This window comes from Macaca mulatta, chromosome 1 (assembly GCF_049350105.2).
Source record: "Macaca mulatta isolate MMU2019108-1 chromosome 1, T2T-MMU8v2.0, whole genome shotgun sequence".
In the NCBI taxonomy this organism is placed as follows: domain Eukaryota; kingdom Metazoa; phylum Chordata; class Mammalia; order Primates; family Cercopithecidae; genus Macaca; species Macaca mulatta.
Window position 1 is genome coordinate 26,752,782 of NC_133406.1, and position 25,415 is coordinate 26,778,196.

General features: G+C 34.9%; 1 protein-coding gene across 4 annotated transcripts in view; it reads right to left on the reverse strand.

Annotated features, from left to right (window-relative positions):
- NME7 (NME/NM23 family member 7) overlaps positions 1-25,415 on the reverse strand; it is a 207,825-nt gene that overhangs the window by 87,198 nt on the left and 95,212 nt on the right. For 2 of the 4 annotated variants that reach the window (XM_015125004.3, XM_077999550.1), the window contains 3 exons: positions 19,451-19,515; positions 16,852-16,920; positions 12,488-12,589 (listed from right to left, as the gene is read on the reverse strand). In XM_015125004.3, coding sequence (XP_014980490.1) covers positions 12,488-12,589; positions 16,852-16,920; positions 19,451-19,515 — 236 coding nt within the window. The remainder of the gene's footprint in view (positions 1-12,487; positions 12,590-16,851; positions 16,921-19,450; positions 19,516-25,415) is intronic. The other 2 variants (XM_028850168.2, XM_077999557.1) reach the window with 1 other exon arrangement.

Below are 25,415 nucleotides of genomic sequence, written 5' to 3' on the forward strand. Positions count from 1 at the left end.
TTGGTTCCTAAGTGAGGTAATAGTAAACACTACTGTGACAAAATAATTCTGTATCAGATGTGTTGCTGCCCCGTGGGGTTTGAAACATTGGTATTCATCTAAAAACTATGTTCTAAGTTTGTTGTTTAGATAGTCCCTCTGTGGTAGTTTCAGACATTCTAGAACAGATCATTCTTAATATTTAAATACACACACACACACACACACACACCCTCCATCAGTATAAAGGAGTACACTGTAAATGCAATGTGCCAAAACAAGAACAATATGTTACTACAAAATGACAGTTACTACAAATTTGCCAGTTATGTCATAATCACAAGTACAATAGGGAAAAAAGAAAGCAGGAGATGGGGAGGAGGTTCTGTAATCAGGGGCAATATAATACCTCTAGAGAATCACAAACTGAAAATTATCAGCTACCCTGCCCCAATCATTCTCTCCTGTTTCTGCTTCGTTCTCCTGGCCTCATTGGGGCTTCCTTCCCCTTTGTTTGCAGACCACACTAAGTAAGACTTTTAGGTCTACTCCAGGTCACAGGACTATCTTATTCCTACCCTAGTCTACTGAATCCCTCATATAGATCATAAGTTCTTTTTTATTTTTTAATTTTCCTTTTGCAAGCTCCAGTTTCAGCTCCAGATCATCTCATGTTTTCCCTTTCTTTTTAAAATTCCAGTTTATCAAAGCATAATGTTTTGCTTGGAAGACTGTATGAGAGGATACAATTACCAAATTTGGTGAACTATATGATGAAGTAATGTTTAAAATAAATCTGGAAACATAATAAACATTTTTGTAAAATAATTTACCACAGCACTACTTACATGTATCTGTTAATGCTGTTTCAATGATTTTATAGGGGAAAACATTATTTTGTTCCTATATATACAGTATGTCATACCTAGGAGGTTGCGATAGTATCAAGTTCCTTTTGCCTTTAATCCAATCAGTTAATGTTTTCCTGGATTTTGACTTTCTATCCATAATATAAGTAAATCATGATATAGGCAATATAAGGCAAAAACTGTCATCTATCTTGTTGCTTTTGGATCAGCTTACAGCTGAATCACCTAGAAAAAATATTATGCAATCTCTACTTTTAAAACTTAACAGAGAATACTTTTCTATTCAATTTTCAAAAGTCATTAGATTTGCACATGTTTTATGTCCTGGCAATATTGTGATAGGGTCATGAACATGTAATAAAACAATATGATATAATGGTTAAAGGCATGAAGTTGAGAGCAACAATGTCAAGATTTGAATCCCAGTTATGATACTTAATGGCAGAAACAACCAAAAGAGAGAAAAATCTTCATTTAAAAAATTTAGTTAAAAATCCACACATTACAAGAAAAGGATATGTAAAATTCCAAACCTCTGACTTGTAAATTTGAATTACATCTTCTGCTTTTTCAGGAAAAGATTGCTGTTGATTCAATACTATTATATTTGAATAAAATTTTAATTTTCATAGAAAAATATGATACAATATTGTTTTATTCAGTAGTTTAATGTCAACTGCTATTTGTTACTCTCTTATTAGGTTGTAATGTTTCTTCTTTTTATATTCACAAAGAGAGTAATTATTTTCAACAAATTTGGGGATTGAGCATTATTTAACACCAAAGCAAAAGAAGTCCAAGACACACAGTTATTCTGAAATCTAAGTATTTTCCAGTACGTAATTCGTACTAATTGTATTAAACCCCTTTCAGTCATCTCCTCTTCAAGAGAAATTCTTTTCTTTAGCCAGAATATTTTATTAAATGAAAATATTTATTTTAAAAATTAACTGCTATTTACTTAATTTGTTTTATTTACTAAATTTACTTAAATTATTTAATAAATTGCTTTTAAATACCTTTTTAAAGTAATTTAAATTCATTGTTAAAAAACATTGAAAATATAGTCAATCCCCACTGTTTGTGAATTCCATGTTTGTGAACTTACCTACTCACTGAAATTTATTTGTAACCCCAAAATCAATATTAATAGCACATGTATGTCCGTTGGTAGACATGTACAGAGCAGCAAAAATTTGAGTCACTCAAATGAGTACAAGTTCCCAAATGAGGGTGAACAAGGTGACACTCTCTGCCTTCTTATTTTAAATCTCACACTTCACACTTTAAAACAAATGTCTTTTTTTTTTTTTTTTTTAAAGTCAGTGTCTTGCTTTGTTGCCCTAGCTGGAGTGTAGTGGCACCATCATGGCTCACTGCAGACTTTAAGTCTTGGGCTCAAGTGATTCTTCCATCTGAGCCTCTTGAGTATGGAGTAGCTAGGACTACAGCACAGGCCACCATGCCCAGCTAAGGTTTTTTTGTCTTTGTTTTCATTTTAAATATTTTTGGAGACAGGGTCTCACTATGTTGCACAAGTTGGTCTCAAACTCCTGGCCTCAAGTGATCCTCCCACCTCATCCTCCCAAGTTGCTGGGATTATAGGTGTGAGCCACTGTACCTGGCTACAGGTATCCTTTTTGCAGTGTACTTGGTGTTACATTTTTTGCATTTTTGTATTTTCTGTTGGTGATTTTACTATTTAAAACAGTCCCCGAGCATAGTGCCAAAGAGCTGTCAAGAGTCCTAAGTATCACAATGCTGTGACATGCCTTATGAAGAAAATATATACGTAATGTAGGCATCACTCAGGTAAGAGTTACAGTGATGCTGGCCATGAGTTCAATGTTACTAGATCAACAATATGTATTAAGTACAGTGTCCTTAAACAGAAACACACACAAAATAAGGTTATATATTGATCATTAATATATATGTTGTGACCACAGGCTCACAGAAACCTAACCCTGTATTTCTCCTAGGAACTACAGTTCAGTATTCACCAAGTCAGTGTTCATGGTAACTTTACAGAATATAACTACTATAAGTAATAAGAATTAACTGTACAGGACTAAAAAAAATCTCACCCATAGTACTACAACCTAGAGTACCTCTTCCACTACATGGTTGCCAATGCTGGATTTTGTCTATTTTTTAAAATTTTACCAACCTCACTGGTTTGAAAAGTTGTATTATTCTCCTTTAATATGCATTTCCCTATCAATAAGGCTGAACATATATGAACATATATGAAATAGGCATCTTTCCTGTGCATCACTCCCCATTAATTTTTTCTTTTTTTTTGTCTTCTCAAGTACAGAATTATAACCAACTAATCTTTAAACATGCCAAATGCTAAAGGAAGTAAGAGAACAAGAACTGAAGGAATTTTCCTGGTCTTTAGCTGGTTGATTGTCCAAAGAGATTTGGGTCAGTGTTTAGCTCTGGCCAAAAGAGACCCATCCTGATCAGACAGCAGTTGAGCTTTCTCATAAAAACAATAATCTTAGGGAAAAAAAATAAAAATTATATATATACACATACACACACATACAGAGTGTAAGCTTGTTGAGCTAATTTCCAGTTAATAGATGCTCCAGATTAGCCAGTGCTATACATTCATTCTCTTTGTAATACATATTGATTGGTGGTAATGAGCACACAGATGTCCACAGCAGTAAGCTTTCTAGTATGTACAAGCATATCTTTTGAAGATCTATACAGTTAATTTTACTGATCTCAGAATTTCAAAAGTGAATTATGAGAAAGGAAAACTTTAGTCCTCTTCAGGCTTTGTAGTTTAGGGGACAAACCAAATATAAATATTTCAATTAGCAAGTGCTCTTCAAGGTAAAACTTAGGAAGACATGTTAGAAGCAAGTGGTTTGAAAACGGAGCTTATATCATGCATTAAAATTATATGAGTAGACATCCTAGAAAAAAGTCTCAATATTGATCTCCACTGTTAGCCCCTTTGAAAAGACTGGTCTTTCCTTTCCTAACCTGCTCTCTGAGACTGCTGAAGAAGAAGGGAACAGTCTTGTTTGAAACATGACTACAGAACCCGTGTGGCTCTTCTGAGTCCCCTGGGTTCCTTTATTGATTTCAAAACCATGAAGGCTTTTGTTTGAATTTTTGCTGTTTCAAAAAATGATAATAGGTCCAAGTTAAATTCTCATAAGAACATCAAAGATTTTCTGACTAGAAGACACTAAACATCTGGTATAATTTGCTTCTTAGAATAATTTTATTTAAAAAGAGAGGAAGGAGAAAAGAAAAAGGCTTTGTAACTTTCTCCAGGACCATGTCAAGAAACAAAGGTATTGATAATGCAGGACATTTTATTGATCCCTTCATGGGACCCATGACAGGGGTGCCCCATTTACTCAGCCTGCCATGCTCAACGCCTTGTGGGAGGGCATGCATAGGTGAGCAAATGCAGGAACCAGTCAGTCACTTTGGCACCAGCAGAAGCAAACTCCATGCAGGCCCTGTGGCAGCATCCAAGTGGGGGTGCTTGTGATGCCAAGACCCCAGAGGGCGCGTTACAATGCTCTCTTAGCTCCACCACCTGTGGAGAGCAGTGTGTTACCAGCTCAGTGGGTCCTTTGCCTTGTGTGGGGTAGCTGCCCTCCGCTAGTGAAAGCAAAGGGCCAGTGTGACAGCCTTTTTGGGTATTCACACTTGGTAGGCCCCAAATTCTTGTCTGGTGCCCAAGAAGAATGAGGTCACATAAATAAATTGAAGGATAGTGAATGCAGAGAATTTCATTGAGTAATGAAAGTGGCTCTCAGTGGAGAGGACAGCTGGAGGGGAAGGGAAGGGCAGGTCTCTCACCTGAAGTCAGGTTGCCTCTCTCCCTCTCTCCTTGAAGTCAAGTTGCCTCTTTCTGACATCCAGCCATCATCTCTGAGGTCAACTCACCTCTTCTAGACATCAGCTGCTTCTCCCCTCTACTGGCTGAGTCTGGGGTCTTTATAGGCACAGGATGGGGGGCAGGGTAAGCCATAGGTAGTTTTGAAAAAGGCAACATGCAATTAGTAAAAAGACATTATTCAGAAATAACCAATCAGGAAAGACCAAGCAAACAGGGATAGAAGTTCTCACTTTGGGCCATGGGTTTCAGACTTTTTGGCTTGAAGGTGGGGCTTCACCAGGGACTCACCCCTGTCTGCCTAGAGTTTCTTTGCTTCCTGCTTCTATTATTGTTTATTTTGTTGTAAAGAGAAGTGACAGGTGCTAATGTCAAAATGAAACAAAAAAAAAAAAAGCGACTGATTCATTTTTTCAAGGTTGCTAAATACTAGTGTTTTGTTTAATTTAATTTAATGTAACCTAATTTAGGAGAGCTAAGTAATTAAACATGAGGCCAAAGTACATAAGAAAGTGGCAGTCTTTTATTGCAAATATGCACACACTCTTGGGCGAGGTTCTCTGGTCCTCAGGTGTGGGGGGCCAGGGAAGTCGCACCGGTGCTCTCGGGTGATGTTCTCCGGTCCACAAATGCGGGGGCCGAAGAAGTCATGCCGGCTTCTGCCAGCGGGGGACTTTTATGCATTGGTACTGGAAGGGGGAGGGCAGTGGGCGGGATAAGGGCGTCTCCGTAGGCGTGGCAGGTAAGTTTCAATCTCTTCGGATTGACATCACCTGGCGCATGCTCGGTTGATCTGCATTTTCCCGTGCGCGGGAAAGTTGGTGAGGAAGAACCCGGAAGCAACATGGATTGTGCCTCCTTGTTCACCTTCCTCCATCTTGTCCCTTCTCCCTCACCCAAACAGTCCAACCTCTTATTGATTATAAGAATTTGGGGCGCCGTTGTCTGTCTGGCTGCTTCCTGCTGTTAGGGGGCATAGTTAGGGTATACACATACACACATTTATATCTTTTATTTCTACATTTAATCTGTGTATATTGAAAGCCATGACTTCATATCATATCTCCAATTCCAATTCGAACACAAAGTTCATTGCAGTTTTCTCATTTTCTGTATTTGTATATCTCTCCTCTGAGAGAAATCTGGCTCCTACTGTCTTTAATTTATTTAGTTACTTGATCAATTCTACCACATATAACCAATCTTCCACATCTGTCATCACCTATTCCCCATGAAGATGCTCTTCTCATCTCACACAGGCACCCAGACGATGCCTCTCACCCGGATGCCTTGGTCATGCCAATCAGGCTCTGACACACCAGGCCAGATCTCCCTTTTGTATCAATGCCCATCTGGCACTGGGCTGCCTCCACATGTGAATGCTCTCTTCACCTCACTCAGGTTCTGACTCCCCATGCCAGGCTGCTCCCCAGGATCACAGGCACTCCTCTCTGTGCATAAGATCAGGCACCCTATGCCAGGCCATTCCTTCTACAGGGAAACCATGCTTACCCCACCTCGGCTCTAAAACCCTATATCAGGTTCTCTTTCCAAGTCTGAACCATGCTCATCTTACGCTAAGCTGTTCTCAGGTGTGGATGCTCTCCTCTTCTTAGATTTCCTGTTTAATAGATTTTGGATATTCATATATCTGTATATATGAATACAGACATATGAATATATACATATATACACATTTATTTAACAGATCTGTAATATTTTACATAGCATGCCATACTACAATATGAGTGGTGAAAACAAGGCAAATTCAAAAGTCTGGGGGAAATCCTGGACTCTTTTTTTGTTTTTTAATAGGACCATATTCTGTTTCAAAAAGTCCATTCATTTGTCCAGTACATGACTCTAGACATATTCTTCCATTCATTTGTTCCACCATAAACTATTTATCAAGTGCTTTCCACATTCTAAGTACTCTGCTACACGCTAGAAATACTAGATGAATAAAACATTATCTAGGCCACAATTTTAGGGAGTAGACAGATAGTAAATAAATACAGTAAAATTTAACAGGTGATATAAACATAGTATATATAGGGTAAAATGAGGCCACAAAAGAGGAAGTAGCCATTCTATCTGAGGGTGGTGGGGCCAATATTGAATTCCCAGATGCTTGGGCAAAGTTTCAATAGCTGAGAGAGAGGGGAAGTATCTCTGTCAATAAGATAATAAGAGGATACAGAAACAGAGGAAAGAGTGAAGAAAGACACTGGTTTATTAAGAAAGAATAAACAGTTTGATATACATATGTATAATTTTTTTTTTTTTAGACAGACAGAATAACTTTTTCACCCAAGCTGGAGTGCAGTGGTGCAATCTCAGCTCACTGCAACCTCCACTTCGCGGGTTCAAGCGATTCTCCTGCTTTTGCCTCCTGAGTAGCTAGGATTACAGGCACCCGCCACCATGCCTGGCTAATTTTTATATTTTTAGCAGAGATGGGGTTTCGCCATGTTGGCCAGGCTAATCTCGAACTCCTGACCTCAAGTGAATCACCTGCCTCGGCCTTCCAAAGTGCTGGGATTATAGGGGGAACCACCCTGCCCGGCCCAGTTTGATATTAGTGGAGGGTAAAGTGCAAATGCAGAGGACAGAGGAAAGGCACAAAATGCAGCAAGAAATGAGGCTAGAAGTAGGAATGGCTGTTTCATGGAGGACTTTGAAAGCCTTTCTATGGAAGGTAATAGGGAGCCACTGCAGGGCTTTAAGCAGATATTTTAAATAAATTATAGAAATGCAGTCTTATCAGTCCACACATTATATTTTATTAAAACTTAATCTCATTTTACTTTGTAGATAGTAAATAGAAATTACAAGTCTAATATCTCCCCCCTCCCTAATGAATTGTCTTGTGCACCACTCTCCTCTTTGGCCACCACTTCTAGAGGGACTGAAAGAAATTTTGTTAATACATAATGTGTGTTCCTTCCAGCTATTATAAGATCAGGAAGGGGAAGAATATGCCAAAAGCACAGACATCAATGATGAAATGATGTCAATCTGCAACATATACAGTTACAAACTGATTTAATGGTCACTGTTAGGCTGAACTTTCCTTTGAATCAATTTATAAAATAGCTCTATATCTTAGAAAATAATTTGTTAGAAGCAGGACCCATTTTGATAGAAAAAATATTTAAATAATAAGTTAGTACCAGATGTTAGGTATATATACAATATAGCCAGTTTATTCATGAATTCATCAAACATTTATTGTATGGCCATTAGGTACCTGGCCATCTTCCAAGCACTAATTATATTTGCACATCTTGTCACCAAGGGTCTTTCTTTAGATATGGGAATGACTAGGCAATGAAGAAATGAATTTCTAAATTATTTTAAGATAATATAATACATGAATAGACTGGAACATCTGCTGTTTAAGGTAAAATTACTATTTAATTATTGATTCTATCTCTTCCTAGAGCTAGATCATACATTCTTCAAAAAACAAACCTGTACTGGCTTGATCATTAATATAAACCTAGTAGCACCTAGCAGTTACCGGCATGGAGTAAGCATTCAATATTCATTTGTTGGTGAAGTGGAGAGAAAAGGGGGAAAGACAAGAATGGAGAAAAGGAATCAAATGGATTTTGAAATTCTGAGACCAAAGGGAAAGAGACATTTTTTCATCCTCAAAACATAGTTTGAATGTAACTACTAAAGTATTTCTTCTGATTTGAAAACACCCATCAAAGGCATACAGTCCTGCCTGACATCCTGGATCTCCACTTGGAAACAGAATGTAACTCAGGAGTCTGAGACACAAGAGAATTAGTTCTTGTAAGTATATGCCTCCTCATTCAAAAGTTCATTAACTTTCAAGTTTCAAGATAAAAAGCATTTTTCTTATTATAAAAGTCATATAAGACTTCAAAGAAATTTTGCAATATATAGGAAAGTAGAACTGAAATATTATCATATTTCCACCTCCTAAGGACAACCACTGTTAACATTTTACATGTAAAATCAGTCCCAAATTTTAAAATCCCTGCGGTGCAACTTTCTATAATGCTATGAGGAACTTATAAACAACTAAAATGAACCAAAAAAACATAATAGAGTAATGCCATCCATGCTTAATGAGACAAGATTCAGGGCCCTGAAACAGTTTCAAGATTGAGCTACCATGAGGTTACGAGGTCCTTAAGGAAATATAACGTGTTCTAGTCACCTTTATTATGCCCCAGCAACAGGACCTAGGAGTTAGCCTTGCACATACTATTCACTCAGTAAATGTTCCTTGAATAAATACCTAGAAAAAAAATGGGAATCAGCATTTTTTTTTCTTTTCAAGACTCTTCTTTGTATGATCATGAACCTGCTCACTCCCCAGCTCCTCCCCAATGACCCCATCCTTTATTATTCCTTGCACTGAACATTAGTTCCAGCAGTAATAAAGAGCTTGCTGTAGCCCCAAAGTGTTGCTGTTTTAGGCATTCAAAACTTTAACCATATCATTTCCCACCTTCATCACTAAGCTAAGTTCTAATTCCTTACAATTCAGCTCAGAAGCCATGGTTCCCCTGACCTTTGTCACATATCTTAGTCCATTTTCTTTTGCTACAATATCTGAGACTAGCAATTTATGGAGAAAATAAATGTATTTCTGCTGGGTGAGAGCATTTGAAAATATTTTTTTAAAGTTATTTCTGTAAGAAATAACTGTAAGTTCTGGAGGCTGGAAGGCCTGAGAGCATGGCACTAGCATTTGGTGAAGGCCTTACTGTGTCATAACATGATGAATGATATCACATGGCGATAGGGCAAGAGTGTGCATGTCAGCCCAGGTCTCTCTTCCTCTTCTCATAAAGCCACTAGTCTCACCATGGGGGCCTCACCATGATGACCTTATCTAATCCTATTACCTCTCAAAGGCCCCACTTCCAAATACCATCAACATATACATATGGGCATTAAGTTTCCAACACATGAACTTTTGGGGGACACATTCAAACCATTGTTTCACACATTCCCAGGCTAAGTGCTATAATTCTGGGTTCCCACAGTACCTGCAAATATCTAACAATGCAACTGCCATATTGCATGGAAATTAGCCGCTTACAGTTGTTTACTCACAGGCTAAGATCTTTGAGGTTTATATTATATACAACTTTATTACATAATATATACAACAAAAATATAGAAAAATATATATATATAATTATGTGTGTATACATACACACACACACACACACACACACACATATATATATGTAATTTTATAGCAATAGGGTCTCACTATATTGCCCAGGCTGGTCTCCAACTCCTGGCCTCAAGCAACCCTCCTGCCTTACCCTCCCAAAATGCTGGGATTACAGGTGTGTGCCACCATGCCCAGCCTGGGCTTCTATCTTTGTATTCACAAATACTGACATGGGCTCAATAAATATTTACTGAATAAACGAGAGAACAAAAGAATGAATCATCTTATTTCTTTCCTTTTTTGTTTCAGTTTTTGTCTCTTTAATTTACTCCTGTTTGTTAGATCAAGCTGATCACTCACAGTTTTACTTACCTTAAAAAAAAAGTACAAAAAACCCTCTTGCCCATCAAACAGAAATCAGAAATTTAAAATGTCAAAAATGGCAAAAACTGAGTTACCTTTACTCATCTAGCCAAAAATCAATCCCTTCCTAATTTCTTATAATTAATTTTCAATAAACAGCATCATTACCAATTTCTCTCAATGTCCTCTGCAACAGAGTCACCCTGTAATCATTACTCTATCACAACCACAGGTATTATTTAAGTATCTATTCCTTCTCCCCAAAAAGATATAAAGGAGGTCCTCCCAACTTTCTCTATTGATGTCATCAGGTCCGTCTCTTTCTATTTCTAGAGCCTCTGTCTTTAATCTCTTCCAATTTAGTTTGATCTAGTTTCATCAAAGTAACAATTCAGTATAGTCAAAATTAAGCTGCATACAAGGAATTCCAATTTCCTATGATATGGGATTCAACTTAAATAGAATTATAATTTTTATCCTGCCTTCTAAGGCTAAAATCATGCCCATCTCTACCAGAATTCTCTACCATATTTCCTCTATCTAAGAAAATGTATTTCCTTGTGCTTCCAGCTATGTATTTCCCACCGAAGTCAAGAAAATATTCTTGCTGTACACCATAGTAAGTTTGCAAATTCCTTCACTGGTGTTTTTATACATGCTTTAGATCTTTTCCCATTCTCTTTGTGCCCTAATTTGTCTTTCAAACACCTGTTTATATCTCTCTTCCTTTAAGTTTTCTTAACTACTTTCAGGTCATATTAACTGCTTCACTGCTACACAATTCAACATTTGAATTTTACTAAAATAACAATATCCTTATTTGTATGTGGCACTGTAAGTGTTCTAAAAGATCTTTTAGAAGATCTTTTAGATTTTTAGATCACTTACAGAGCAAGGAATGATAAAGGATAGGGTCATTGGGGAGGAGCTGGGGAGTGAGTAGGTTCATGATCATAGAAAGAAGAGTCCCAAAAAGAAAAAAGAATGCTGATTCCCATTTTTTTCTAGGTATTTATTCAAGGAACATTTACTGAGTGAATATATATATACACACTTTTAGAACATTGAAAATAGGAGTATTGTTCTCCCCTACTGGGCTTAATCTAGCAGCACTTTCACACAAGATAATTTCTTGATAGATGCTCTGGATTTATTGTCTTACATCTAAGGGTGTTCAATAAATGGCCGGGCACGGCAACTCATGCCAGTAATTTCAACACTTTGGGAGGCTGAGACGGGCTGATCACCTGAGGTTAGGAGTTCAAGACCAGCCTGGCCAACAGGATGAAACCCCGTCTCTACTAAAAATACAAAAACTTAGCCAGGCGTGGTGGCACACACCTGTAGTCCCAGCTACTCAGAAGGCTGAGGCAGAAGAATCACTAGAGCCTGTAAGGTGGAGGTTGCAGTGAGCCGAGATTGCACCACTGCACTCCAGCCTGGGCAACAGAGTGAGACTCTGTCTGAAAAAAAAAATAAATTAAAAATAAACAAATAAATAATGTCCTGAATAAAATTAAATTGAATTGGCTGCTCATCTTCAATAAACTACTTATAAATAATAGCAAAATACAGGAAACAGTACATTTAAATTAAGGTTAGTGTTTAAATCAGTAATGCTTCCCACAATCCTATCCAGTTTCTAATATTTGCATAGAGCTTTATCACAGTGTTCTAATGCTACTTCTACTTGTCACCCTCCCCACACCTATCACACATACACACACACACACACACAGTCAAATGTCCAAGAAAAAGTAGTTTGCTTTAGGAAGAAAACCCAAAGCAAATTGAAAGGTATACTAGTGAAAAAATTTCATATAAGTCCCATTGACCATATTTACTTACGTATTGGTATGCTGCCACTGTATTATAAGAGCTTTCTTTATGGCCCCTCTATGTCAAAGGATATATAATACCTTAGATACTTTCTATTATGAAGCTTGCAAAACATATTTACCTGGACAATTTAGTAAGAAGAAAGAAAAAAAGAAAATGCCATAGTAAATGCTTCTGCCTATTCTATATTGTCACTAAGTTAACAAAAAAAAAAAATTATCTTTCTCCGAATGTTATGTAAAAATGAATTTTGTAAAGTGCCATTTTGAATTAAAACTTTGTATATTATATTCACTTTTATATTATTTACTTAAAGGAAGAAAGGAAAAATTATAAACCTGTTAAAATAGTGAATAGGTAACACAAAGTAGGCTAATATTTTAAACAATAACTTACAGGATCAACAGGTCCACAAAATTCTCTAAATGTCTTTGTAGCATTATTCTGTTGAATCTCCATTGCTACGCAAGGGCCAGAATACATTTCTGTCACCATGTCCTATGAAATTTAATATAAAAGAATGAAAAGAATTTTAACAATTTTTAATTCTCCTGTTTTAATTGTGACACTGTTCCACTAATGTCCTTAAAGTCATCTGTGACTTCTTCCCCACTTATATCCCACACATCAAGCAGTTCCCAAATTCTGTCCATTTTTCCTTGAAGAATATTTTTTAATATGCTCTCTCTTCTCCATTCCTATCACATTTTAATGTAATGTTTTATTATCCAACACTTTCATTATTTGGAATGATCTTCTAGTATATCTTCCTTGCAAAGGCCTTCTTGAATACAATGTTGTTGAATTCACATTACTAAATATATTTCAAATGTTTTATCCTAAAAAACCTTTTAAGAATCATAACGCATTCTAGCAACAAGAAAATAATAGGACCAGATTTATTCTCCCATATTAAACATCTAGAAACTAGACAAAATATATGAAACAATAGTTTTCATACAGTGGGTGATGGGCAGCACAGGTCTATGACCCCTGAAAGTATGGAAACAGATGAGGTGAGCTGTAGAATTGCTCTGTCTTACTGTCTTGAGGCAGTTTCCAGACCAGTAGACCAGGCAGAGGAAACATAACAGAGCCCAACGTTCTCTGAGTTGAAAAGACAAAGATTGGACTTCGGGGTGGCCAATGTAGCTCTTATTTTCAGGGAAGAATACTGGAGAGATGAGGGGAGTATGCAGAGAATAAGCTACAGGATCTGCAGAGCAGTTCCCATGAGTTTTTGGCTACTAATCTGTCACGTGTTGAGGAAACTCCTTGAGGCTGGGGAAAGAACTGCCACAAAGTAGACCAAACAACTCAGAGACAGCACAAGGCTGAGAGGAGTTTATGTTTCTACCAGTCAGAGTGAAAGGCCTTTTTATATGATACATGGAGCATCAGGGAGAGTCCTCAGAAGGGTACTGCACCATAGTAGTTGACCTAAATTAGCCCTAGATTATAAGAGGCCCTATACCCATCCTACAAAGATAAAAAGCAAGACTGAAAAGTTTCAAATTGATTCCAAGTGATTTAACTAAGTGCCAGGCCAAAATTGAACACTCTTTACAAATCTACCATGTAACACTGTAAATTTTACAATATGCAGCATCCAGTAAAAAATTACCAGGCAGGCAAATATGTAGGGAAATACTAACAATTACCAGAAGAAAACTCAATAAATAGACCCAGCAATTAAATGACATAATAACATAGGGATATTAAAACAGCTATTATAAGTTCCACATTCTCAAATTATACAAGGAAATATGAACATGATGAGGAGAAAATAAAAAATATTTAAAAGATCCAAACAGAACTTCTAGAGACATAATCTAAGACATCTAAATTTAAAAATACACTGAATGGGGTGAACAGGGTAAGACATTGCAGAAGAGCAATAAATTTGAAGACATTCAATAGAAACTATTCAAAAATAAGCATAGAGAAAAAGAAAAATGAAGAAGAAAAAAGCCCTGCTGTGCAATCATGTCAAGCTATTATATGTGTAATTAGAATATCAGAAGAGAAGAAAAGGTGATAAACATAAAATATATTTTTAAAAATAAGTGCTAAAAACTTTCCAAATTTGCTGAAATCCATAAACCTATAGATCCAACAGAACCCAAGGATAATAAATGCAAAGAGAAGTACACTAGGATGCATCACAATAAAATTAGCTAAAAACAAAAACAAAAAGCCTTTTAAGCAGCCAGGGGGTTAGGCGGGGGAGAAGGATATTATATAACAGTGGGAAAAAGATAAGGATGACAACAACGATGACCAAAAAATGTAAATCTGTATTCTATACCCAAGTGAGAAAATATTTTTCAAAAATGAAGAAAAAAGGAAGACGTTTTAAGACAAAAAAGGCCTGAGACAATTCACCATCAGAAGCATTTCAGCGTAAGAAATATTAAAGGAAGTTCTTTAGGCAGAAGGAAAAAATACCAGACAAAAATATAAATCTATACAAAGCAACAGTAAACATGTCAAGTATAAACATAAAATGCTTTTTTTTAGTTGGTTTCTTTTTCTTTTTCTTTTCTTTTCTTTCTTTTTTTTTTTTTTTTTTTGAGACAGAGTTTTGCTCTGTTGCCCAGCTGGAGCACAGTGGCGCAATCTTGGCTCACCACAACCTCAGCCTCCCAGGTTCAGGCTATTCTTGTGCCTCAGCCTCAAAAGTAGCTGGGACTACAGGTGCCTACCACCACACCTGGCTAATTTTTCTATTTTTAGTTGCTTTCAAACATAATTGTTCAAAGCAAAAATATTAGCAGTGTATTGTTGGGTTTGTAGCATATATAGATGTAAAATGTATGAGAACAACAGCACACAGAATAACAGGGGAAAAACAGAAGTATACTGTTTTTTCTTAGCTCTCTATATAAAATGGTATAATGAAAAACATGATCAAAGAAAAATGCCTCTCACAGTGTCCAGAACACTCAAAAAATATTTTTTTTCACCCTCTTGAATAGCAAAGAATACTTCAGGCAGGAGTGAAAATAGATATAAAAACTTTGAGGCAGAAGTACAGTAGGGATATGTGAAGATCAGCTTAGAGGCTAGGAGCTGAGTAAGACTACGGGAAAGCAGTAAGAGATGAGGCCAGACCATGTAGGGTCATGTAAGCCATTTTCATGACTTTGGAGGGTTTATGATACACAACACCAAAGTAAAAAAATCTATTACAGAATATATTTGAATAGTGATCCAAAAGCAGTCATCTTACCTAATATAAACTACAGAAGCAAAAAGAGGAGGAAAAGGATTTCATAATTTATATGGTACTCATAACTCTACTCATTAGAGTTCCTGAGTGTATCCCCCAAAGTCATTTTTCTATTTCACAAAGGTCATATGTAATTGATTTTTTATGGATAATTATATTGAGTCTAATTTTCTGCCTCATGATATTGAAGTACTGCCTACACATAAATGTCAAGAGCCAAATTTTCAGGAGGAGCAGAAGGCATGAACAAGTTTTCCAAAAACAGAAAAGTAAATTTTGTCTGCTTTCCTCCCTCCCTTCCTTGTTTCCTTCTTTTCCCTCTCCCTCCTTTCTTTCCTTTGTTTCTTTCTTTCTTTTTCTCTCTCTCTCCCTCCTCCCCTTTTTCTTTTTATGTCTCTCTCTCTCACTCATTCTCTTTCAGTGTTGATTACAGATACCATTGAAAATAGACATACAAGGCTGATCAAAATGTATAAAATGGAAAGGAAAAAAACATGTTAAACAAAGAATTTCGTCAACAGCATAACATGTTCCTTCAAAAACTGACTCAGAATTTTTAAGTCACCCTAGTTTTTAATTAAGTCACACATTTTTTAAACAAAAAAAGAACCTTTTTGTTTCCTTGACAGCCTTTTGACTGCTGTCCTTAGGTAGCTATGTGTAGGATCATTTGATTTAATGTCTATCCTCCCCAGAGCATAAGTTCCATAAATGCAGGCAGTATGTTTTTTGTTCATCACTGATTATTTGGCACATAGCAGATACTCAATATATATAATAAGTGGATAACAGTATGAGATAGGAATTACCACCTTTTTATGACTGTACATGTTAAAGTAGAAAATATAGGTGTAAATGATCAACATGGAATCTACTACCAAAGAATTATGCAGACTAAATAATAATAAAAACAACAATAATAGCAGGTAATATTTACTGAGTACTTTTAATATATAAGACTGTTTTACATAATTTATTTCATTTAATTCTCATAACAATCTCATAAGGTGGGTAATAGTATTATTCCCATTTTATAAATGGGTTAATCAAGGTTTAAAGAAGGTAAATAAATTGTCGATGGTCACATAATTACAGGATTTAGGATATGAACCTAGTGTCTGACTCCACAGAGCAGGAAGAAGAAAGAAGAGAATTGAGTTTAGGAAGCTGCAGGCTGGTTGCAATGAATTTTGGGAGATATGAAAGGTATATGGTTTGAAGAAAGTAATGTGGAAATAACTGACTGGTTAACATCAGGTTACCTCAGGTTACTTTTTGTCATATGGATGAAAGGCAGAGAAAACTTCATTATTATATCAAATGAAATTAGCCTGTTTGGGAAATTTGGCTTGCTCTCTCCTGATTTCTCAGAAGGTCAGATAACAACTTAGGTTGTTGACAATTTTAGTATGAATGACTCTGTTTTAGTCTGGCCACTTGGGACCTAGATAGGAGCTTAGTCCAAAACACTGAATCCTATACTTTTTATTTAACAGTACAAATGTTTTACATTTACTTTCATACTTACATGATATTCGGTCACTACTCCTTTATAAACTTCATAGAATTCTTCAACATTAACCCGATCCATATTGAACTATATTAAAAAATAAAACAAAACAAAACCATAAACCAACCAACAAAAGAAAAATAAATGAGCCGCACTTAGCACTTAACACTTGTAATATCTTCTTTACTCTAAAATGTACACTTTACATAGATTACTCTTTGAAGAAAAAGTGTTATTAAAGATCAGCTCATCAAGAATAACAATGGATAACAGCATCATTCTAGGTTCTGTACATGCATCATCTCATTTAGCCCTCACAACCCCCTTACTGCATAGGTAGTATTAATAGCTCCACCTTACAGATGAGACTATTAAGACTCAGAGGGGTCATATAACCTCCTCAAACTGGCATCCTATCTCACGCAGTCTAACCCCATTGATCATACTTTTACTTACTACACTACACCTCTCTCTGAAAAAAATCTCATTCTTGATACAAAAGATTTATATGCAATATTAATTGCATTATTGATAGATTAGTGGCACAAGAAAGAAATATTACTAAAGAAAAATAGTTCAGACTTTTAGAGGAGACAGAAAACAATACTATCTTCCTCCCAAGCATTCGGAAAAGTCCCTAGTTAGTCTAGTTCGTGATAAAGCACTTATACAAGTCATGTGGACTTCCTGCTACTCTTCAAAAAGAATTATGAGTAAGAATATGCTTACAAAGTAAGTCTAGAAGGATTTATTCTTATCAAGGCTGAATTTAAATTTAGTTAGGATTAAAATTTCGTTAAATTCTAAGGTTCTCAGAAACTGACCTTATTTTTTTTTTAAATAGCCTCAGAATTCCCAATTTTATTTTCCCTCTATTTTGCTTGTTTATTGTTGCCAGGATTGAAGACCTACTGAGAAATTTCTGCCTATACAGACAATAATTTAAGCTGTGAGGATTTATTTTTATGGGTAACATTACGACTATAGGGAGGAAATTCTGTTGGATTTCAGTGTTTTATCCTACATTCACATATGTTTTGTTAAATGCAACAAAATACTAACAGAAGATATCATTTATTAAATACTTAGTAATTTGAGCCAGAAATGATTATTTTATTTAACCTGCAGAATAACCCATTTAGGCAAATAATAATACTTTCATTGCCTAGATGAGAAAACTGAGAATAAGAAGGCCTGACATTTGGCCAAGGCCACGTGCCTAGAAAGCAGCTAAGATTCAGAAATAGATATTTCTGACTCCAAAAGTCAATGATTGTGCTTGCTACTATACTACCATGCCTTCCCTATAGGCTCAGTTAATCATTTTTAAAATTATTTTTTTCATTGAATACAAATGCTACCCAATCACCAATCACTATGCTAAGCTGCAGATCTAGAATTAGGTCAGTGTTTAAAACTAACATTTCTATATTTTTTTAAATAGGCTCATATGTCATCCTACAATCTTGTTAATATATCACCAAGCTAATACTTTTAGAAAGTTTTGGCTGACAATTACTTTATAATTCTAGGTAAGATTCTTGAAATATCAATTTTCTCATTAGTCTTCAAGTTTTGCTCAATGACTTTGTAAACTATTTCCTTTTTTTTTGGCTTATTGGCACAAAATAGAACTTCAGTTTGTGTCCTGGTCCTTGATTTTGGGTAATCTTAAGACTTTGTAGAAAGCTGTTGGTGCAGCACACCAACATGGCACAAGTATACATATGTAACAAACCTGCACGTTATCCACATGTACCCTAGAACTTAAAGTATAATAATAATAATAAAAAAAAAAAAGAAAGAAAGCTGTTTCTTTTCAGAAAAAGAAAATACAAATGATACTGGTAAAAAAATTCTCAGCTTCAAAATGGCTATTTTGGTATTTCACTATCAAAAAAGCATAAACTTGCTGGGTTTCAAACACTGTAAAAACCAAATTGTTTATCTGATTCATATAATAATCTGTTACCCAATTTCTAGTCAAATGTACCAATGAGTACAGCACAAAGGTATGACCTCTACCAAAGTGGCTGTTGTTTCTCACTGAAAGGTTTCTTAGGAATGTATGAGCAGCACAATTTTGAATAAGCATAGGCTCTGAAGGTCCAGTGGTACAAGTGCCAATAGAGGTGCTGGAATACACTAACTCCAAAGAAGGTCTTGAGAGAAAGTTCAAAAACCAGCAAAAGGACTGGTTAGGGAAAAAAATCTGAAAACTGATTCTCTTCCTTCATTATCTGTTTAGTTAAGAATAGAGAAGACAGAAAACTCATCACAGTTTCTCACTTTGATTCTACATTTTGTTTATAAGAACAAAATACAGTTTTTGGTCCCTATTTATTTTGCAACTAAAGTTTCCAGAACTGTATAAACTTACCTTATAAGCTTAAATTAGGTGTATCATTGAATATTACTTCTCTCAGTAAAATAGTATATGGGAAAAATCATTTCGAAAACCATTTTTTGACTATAGGAAGGTTACTGAGTTCAGTAAGTATATCTTTTATTTTTAATGTGGTTCACGAGTACACAGGGAACATTCAAAGTAAAGCATTTTATGACTATTTTTGAAAAAAATCCTCATGAATATTATGGTTCATTGTAAAGTACCTACCATCTGCATAGCTGAAATTTCAAAACCTGCATCTCGGATAGCCATCAGGATCTTTCCCAACAGTCCTGAAAATGAAGGACAATGAGTGTAAAAATACAAAATTTTAAGACATTTTAGTTTCTTAGAAAAGTACTTTTTCTTTATACTCTATATTAAAAAAAACACACACTTTGCAAGAGAAACTAAATTAAATCCCAAATACTGAGCATTAAATTTAATCATTTGATTTCCTTAGTAAATGCTTCAAGAATATCAACAATGGTTCTGAGGATTATGCAAAAAACTTTTAAGATAATATTTTGCCTTTAAAGCCCCTTAAGTCTAGTGATGTAGAGAACATAAAAATCAAACAATTATAAACAGCATTATTTAATACAAAGAAATGAAATGCCAAAGTACAAGATACAGAAGGAATTCAAACAAGAGTTCAAAGAAGGAGTAAAATCAAATTGTAACTGAAGAAACAGGAAGAAGCTTCAAGGGGAAATGAAAAGCATGAATGGTCCTTAAAGGCTGTGGACAGATGAGCTTATACAGGGACAGGAGAGAAGGCACACATCTGGGAAAGTGTGAGCATATTTAAACGACAGTAAGAAGAGAGAAAAGAAAAACAAATTAAAAAGGAAAAGAGATTCAATTCAAATCAATAAAGGCCTTAAATACCAACATGAGGAATATAGTCTTTATCCTACAGATGAGTGATTTTTATATTGGAGCCTATAGTCTCTGGGGGAATGGGGCTGACTTTGAGATTCCATTTGTTTCCTATAAAAGTCTAAGTTTCTTTTTTTCAAGTCAACTAAAACTCTGTCTCTTATACGTACGTGCACAAAGGCACACACACACACACACACACACACACACACACCCCATATTCTGGATCATCTGGATCTTACTGAGTGACCCTAAATCACCATGTACTGTTAGTGTCTGAATGTGCATTTGTATTTACTATCCTACCATAGCCATGTAGTGCTATTTTAATTGTGGCAGGCTGAGGGGTGAGAAAAAGATAGAGAAGGATCTATTTCTCAAATGATACATCTGTACCAAATGAAGGTCAAATGATATCATAGCATGCTATAGAAACAAAGGTTTCTCAGAAGCTTGAAGACAGAAAAGTGGTGGATTAAGTGAGTCATCGCAGTAGAACAGGCTCATGCCTAACTCAGAGTCTGTACTATATTCACGTTAAGCTTGTTTTTATGGCAAATAACATCCTCTGTCACATTAATGCTATCAAGTTAAATTTTGTTGTATAGTTTTGCTTGCTATGAATTTGCAAATTATTTTAGCTATGTAGTTTTATGTGCAAAAATTTGTATTTAGTTTTAATTTGGACATATTTAAGTTGTATTACTTAAAGTTAAAATAATTTATGTCAACACTGAGAGTCCACGAGAAAAGCTTTCCTTCAAAAAGAAACGCTGCCAAAAGAAATGAAGAGTTACTAAAAATGTCGAATGAGAAAATACAAAATAAAAGTAGTATTTTAGGAAGGTCACTAATGCAATAGTGATGAGCAAGCTGGTCTGAAGAAAAGAATAAGTAGTGGAAAGAATAGCAAAAGCTTTTGAAATCATTCAGAATGCTGGTTGGAAAAAAATAGGCCAAGATATATTTAAATATTTTCTCTCTTATTTTGAACTTCAAAGCGTGGATGGCAGCAGTAGAGAAAGAAGGAGGTAATGAATATAAGATATTTTCAAACAAGAAGCAATAGGATTAAACTGGATACAAAGTATGAAGATGAAAGAAGGGTAAAAGATGATTTCAACATTTTGAACCCAAGTGAATGGAAGAATGACAGCACCTTTAAGAAGAAAACAAGTAATGATGAAATCAAATTAATAAGGGGAAAGACACTGAATTATTTTGGACATAGAAACCCAAAACATACTATATAGCATTTATAGAGAAGGAAACTGATCAGATCTTGAGGATGCAGCATATCCAGTGGCTGAATGAGTAAAATAATCTCCCTGCACCAAATCAGTGACATGGGATTGCATACCAATAGATAGAATTATAAAGATAGAATAAGAGGTACAGAGAGGTTAGAACTGAAATGATGCCAAGAGGCATTTGGAGACAGTACTTTATATAAAGACTTGGAGAAGAACACATATTCAAGGCAAAAGGAGCATTAAGCAAAGGTCCGGAGATGTAAACACCATAGTTCTTCTGGAATAAAAGTATCTTCATCTTACTGAATAATAGAGTGGAAAGGAAATGAGACAGAAGAGAAGGGAGGAGAGGTGGCAGAAGCCATGATAGGACTATACAGATGTTTGGATTGTATCCTGTAGGCCAGAAGTTCTCAAACGTTTTGGTCATATAGACCCTTTAGCTTTTAGGTAGTACTGAAGACCTTTATATAGGTTACCTCTATCAATATTTACTATAACATAAGTTAAAGTGTGTTTATTCTCCTTTACTTGACAAGTGGTAGTTTCTTTTTTCTTTTTTTTTTGAGACGGAGTCTTGCTCTGTCACCCAGACTGGAGTGCAGTGGCGCAATCTCCGCTCACTGCAAGCTCCACCTCCCGGGTTCATGCCACTCTCCTGCCTCAGCCTCCCGAGTAGCTGGGACTACAGGCGCCCGCCACCACGCCTGGCCAATTTTTTGTATTTTTAGTACAGACGGGGTTTCACTGTGTTAGCCAGGATGGTCTGGGTCTCCTGACCTCATGATCCGCCCGCCTCGGCCTCCCAAAGTGCTGGGATTACAAGGCATGAGCCACCATGCCCAGCTGACAAGTGGTAGTTTCTTAACCTTTATATAGGTTATCTCTATCCATATTTACTACAATATGAATTTTAAAAAACTTTTAAAATATTTAATTTAAATATAACAAAAATCCTTTAAATGTTAACATAAATAACATTTTGTGAGGAAAAATATGATAGTTTTTTTTTTTTTCATTTGATCTAAGCCAAAAGGCCAGGAAGAGATTATAGTATTTTTTTTAATTAGTGAAAAGACAGATATTGTTTTACATTTTTAAAAAATCTCTTTAATGTCTCACTTAATAAAAGGCAGCTGGACTCTCACATCTACTTCAGCTTTCAATCTGTTGCCATATGTTGTTTTGGTTGGAGTATATTTAGTTGGAAAATGGTGGAATATTTTAATAACCTTTTTACAATAACTGTGTATATTCTCCTTTACTTGATAAGTGATAGTTTCTTAAAAGTTTGTTGCAATATATAATCTAAAACCTTTATCAATAAACTTTTTTTTTTACCCTGTTACATTAAAATCCACTGGTCTATCTTGTATGTACTTTGAATGAAACTATGATATGACTCAGACATGATTTTCAACATCATACGTTAATCATTTGGCAAATACCAGCTCACTGAGTTATGCATATTTTCCGAATGCTGATTCATTTCATTATACATCAAAAATCAATTAAAAATTTGTTAATATCATCACCAATTTCATCGAAGAGTCTTTCTATTCCGTTATACAATGTATTCGGAAGTTGTCAAACTGAAAGTGGTGAACATAGTTTTCCAAGGTTCTAAGTTTAGTTTTCCTTTGTAGTTTATCTTCACTTGGATTTTATCTTTGGCAATAGCTGTTGTCAGTTGTTTTCTTTGATATGATAGGCTTACTTAATTTGAAAGACAATGCCTGCCAAATACACAAGTCTGAATAAGCACAATTTGTCTGTCAGTCATTCTTTCAAGTAAAAATGGTATTCCATAAAAGAAAAAGCATCTAATTGAGCTGACAGCGCAAACAATTGTGAACAGGATTACTCACAAATGCTCTTCCTTAAAACCATTATATGGAGCATTATGTGTACTTCATTTACTTCACACAGAGTATTAAAAAGACCTATATTTGAGGATCAAAAAGTAATAAAATTATTTTTACTGCATCTAAGATATTCTTAACTAAGTATGGCTTTTTTTTTTTTTTTTTTTTTTCCTGCAGATGCATGATGGTCATAATACAATAACTACTAGGACAGTTTGGTGCCACTGCCTTGATTCTAAGGCAGTAGCAGTTTTACTCACCATTGCTTTTGCACCATCAGTGCAAATGACAACACATTAAAAAAGGCAATTAAGTATGAAATCAGTTTTGGTCTTGTAGATCCATAAAAGGGTCTCATTTATGATAATAACAAATACATGATTACATATTAACCCTAATCTAAATATGAAATTTAATCTAAATATTAAATGCTATGTTTTGATCAATATGAAAAGAAGTCTATAAACTATATCTATTACAAATTCTAAGAATAAATAGGACAAGTTCACACGATATATAGGAAGATGCTCACCGCAGAATCATTAGTAATAAAAAAATTTTAAGTTCTAAATAATAAAAAACAGGAAAAAGTTAGATAAAGAAGAGTAAGTTCCTACAACTAACTTATTACTCAGACATTAAAAATCAGATTTTCAAGTGTTATTTAATTGCATAGAAAAAAATTCAAAGTACAATGTTAGTGCAATTCAAAATTGTACACATAGGATAATTCCCAATTCACTTTATAAAACTAGTATTATCCTGATATTGCAATCATATGAAGACAGTGCGAAAAAATAAAACTACACTCCAATAGCCCTTACGAATATAAAGATAAACATTATTTTTTAAAAATTTTAAAACAATAATTTATTTACTTAATTTGAGAAAGGGTCTTACTATGTTGACCAGGCTGGCCTTGAACTCTTAGGCTCAAACAATATTCCTGCCTCAGCCTCCCAAATATCTGGGATTACAGGCACATACCACTGTATCTGGCTAAACATAGAAATTATTTCCAAAATGTTAAAATTTTAGAAATTTTATAATTTCCAATACATTTTAAATTTTATAAATTTAGCAATATATACAAAGAATTATACATCATGACCAAGAGAGGTTAATTTCAGGTATGCAAGCCTGGTACACTACTCAAACTATCAACCAATACATTAACAGGCTAAGGAAGAAAAATCACATGAACATATCAATATATGTTGATCACATATCTATCTATCTATCTATATATAACTGCATATATTGATACAGAAAAAACTTTTGGAAAAATACAACACTCATAAATAAAATGGTAAGAAAAAAATAAGAATAGAGGACAACTTCCCCATCTTTACAAACTGCATCTGCAGAAACCTACAACTAACACAATAGTGAAAGACTGAATGCTTTCAATGCAAGACAGTAAACAAGGCAAGAATGTCCATTCTCATTGCTCTGATTCAATATGGTGCTGGAAAATTCAAGTCAGTGCAACAAGACAAGAAAAGGAGATAAAAAGTATACAGACAAGAAAGGCAGAAATATAACTGTTTCTATTTGCATATGATATGACTGTCTATATAGAAAATTCCAAATAGCCTAAAAAAATTCTAGAACTAATTATTTATTTCAGCAAGGTTGAAAGATACAAGGTAAACATACTAGATCAGTTGTATTTCTACACACTAGCAATAAATACTTGAACACTAAAACTAAAAATATAATAGCATTTATAATCACTCAAAAAGGAAATAAAATTGGGTGTGAATCTAAGCAAAAATGTATAGAACTTGTATATGAAAACTACAAAATGCTGGATGAAAGAGCTAAATAAACGAAGAGCAAACAGTATTCATGGAATACTTAACACAATAAAGATGTCAATTCTCCCTAAATTGATAAATAAGTTTAACAAAATTGTTATCAAAATGCCAGCAAGTTTTTTGTAGCAATAGATAAAATTATTCTAAAATTACATGGTAAGATAAAGGAACTAGAATAACTAAAACAATTTCAAAAAAGAAAAATGTGGGGTAACCAGTCTACTCAATTTCATGATTTATTATGTAACTACAATAACCAAAAGATGGTGTAGTATTGTCAGTGATAGAGATCAATGTAACAGAACAAAAAAACCCAAAATGGAACCACACAAATATGTCCAACTGATTTTTTACAAAGGTGCAAAAGCAATTC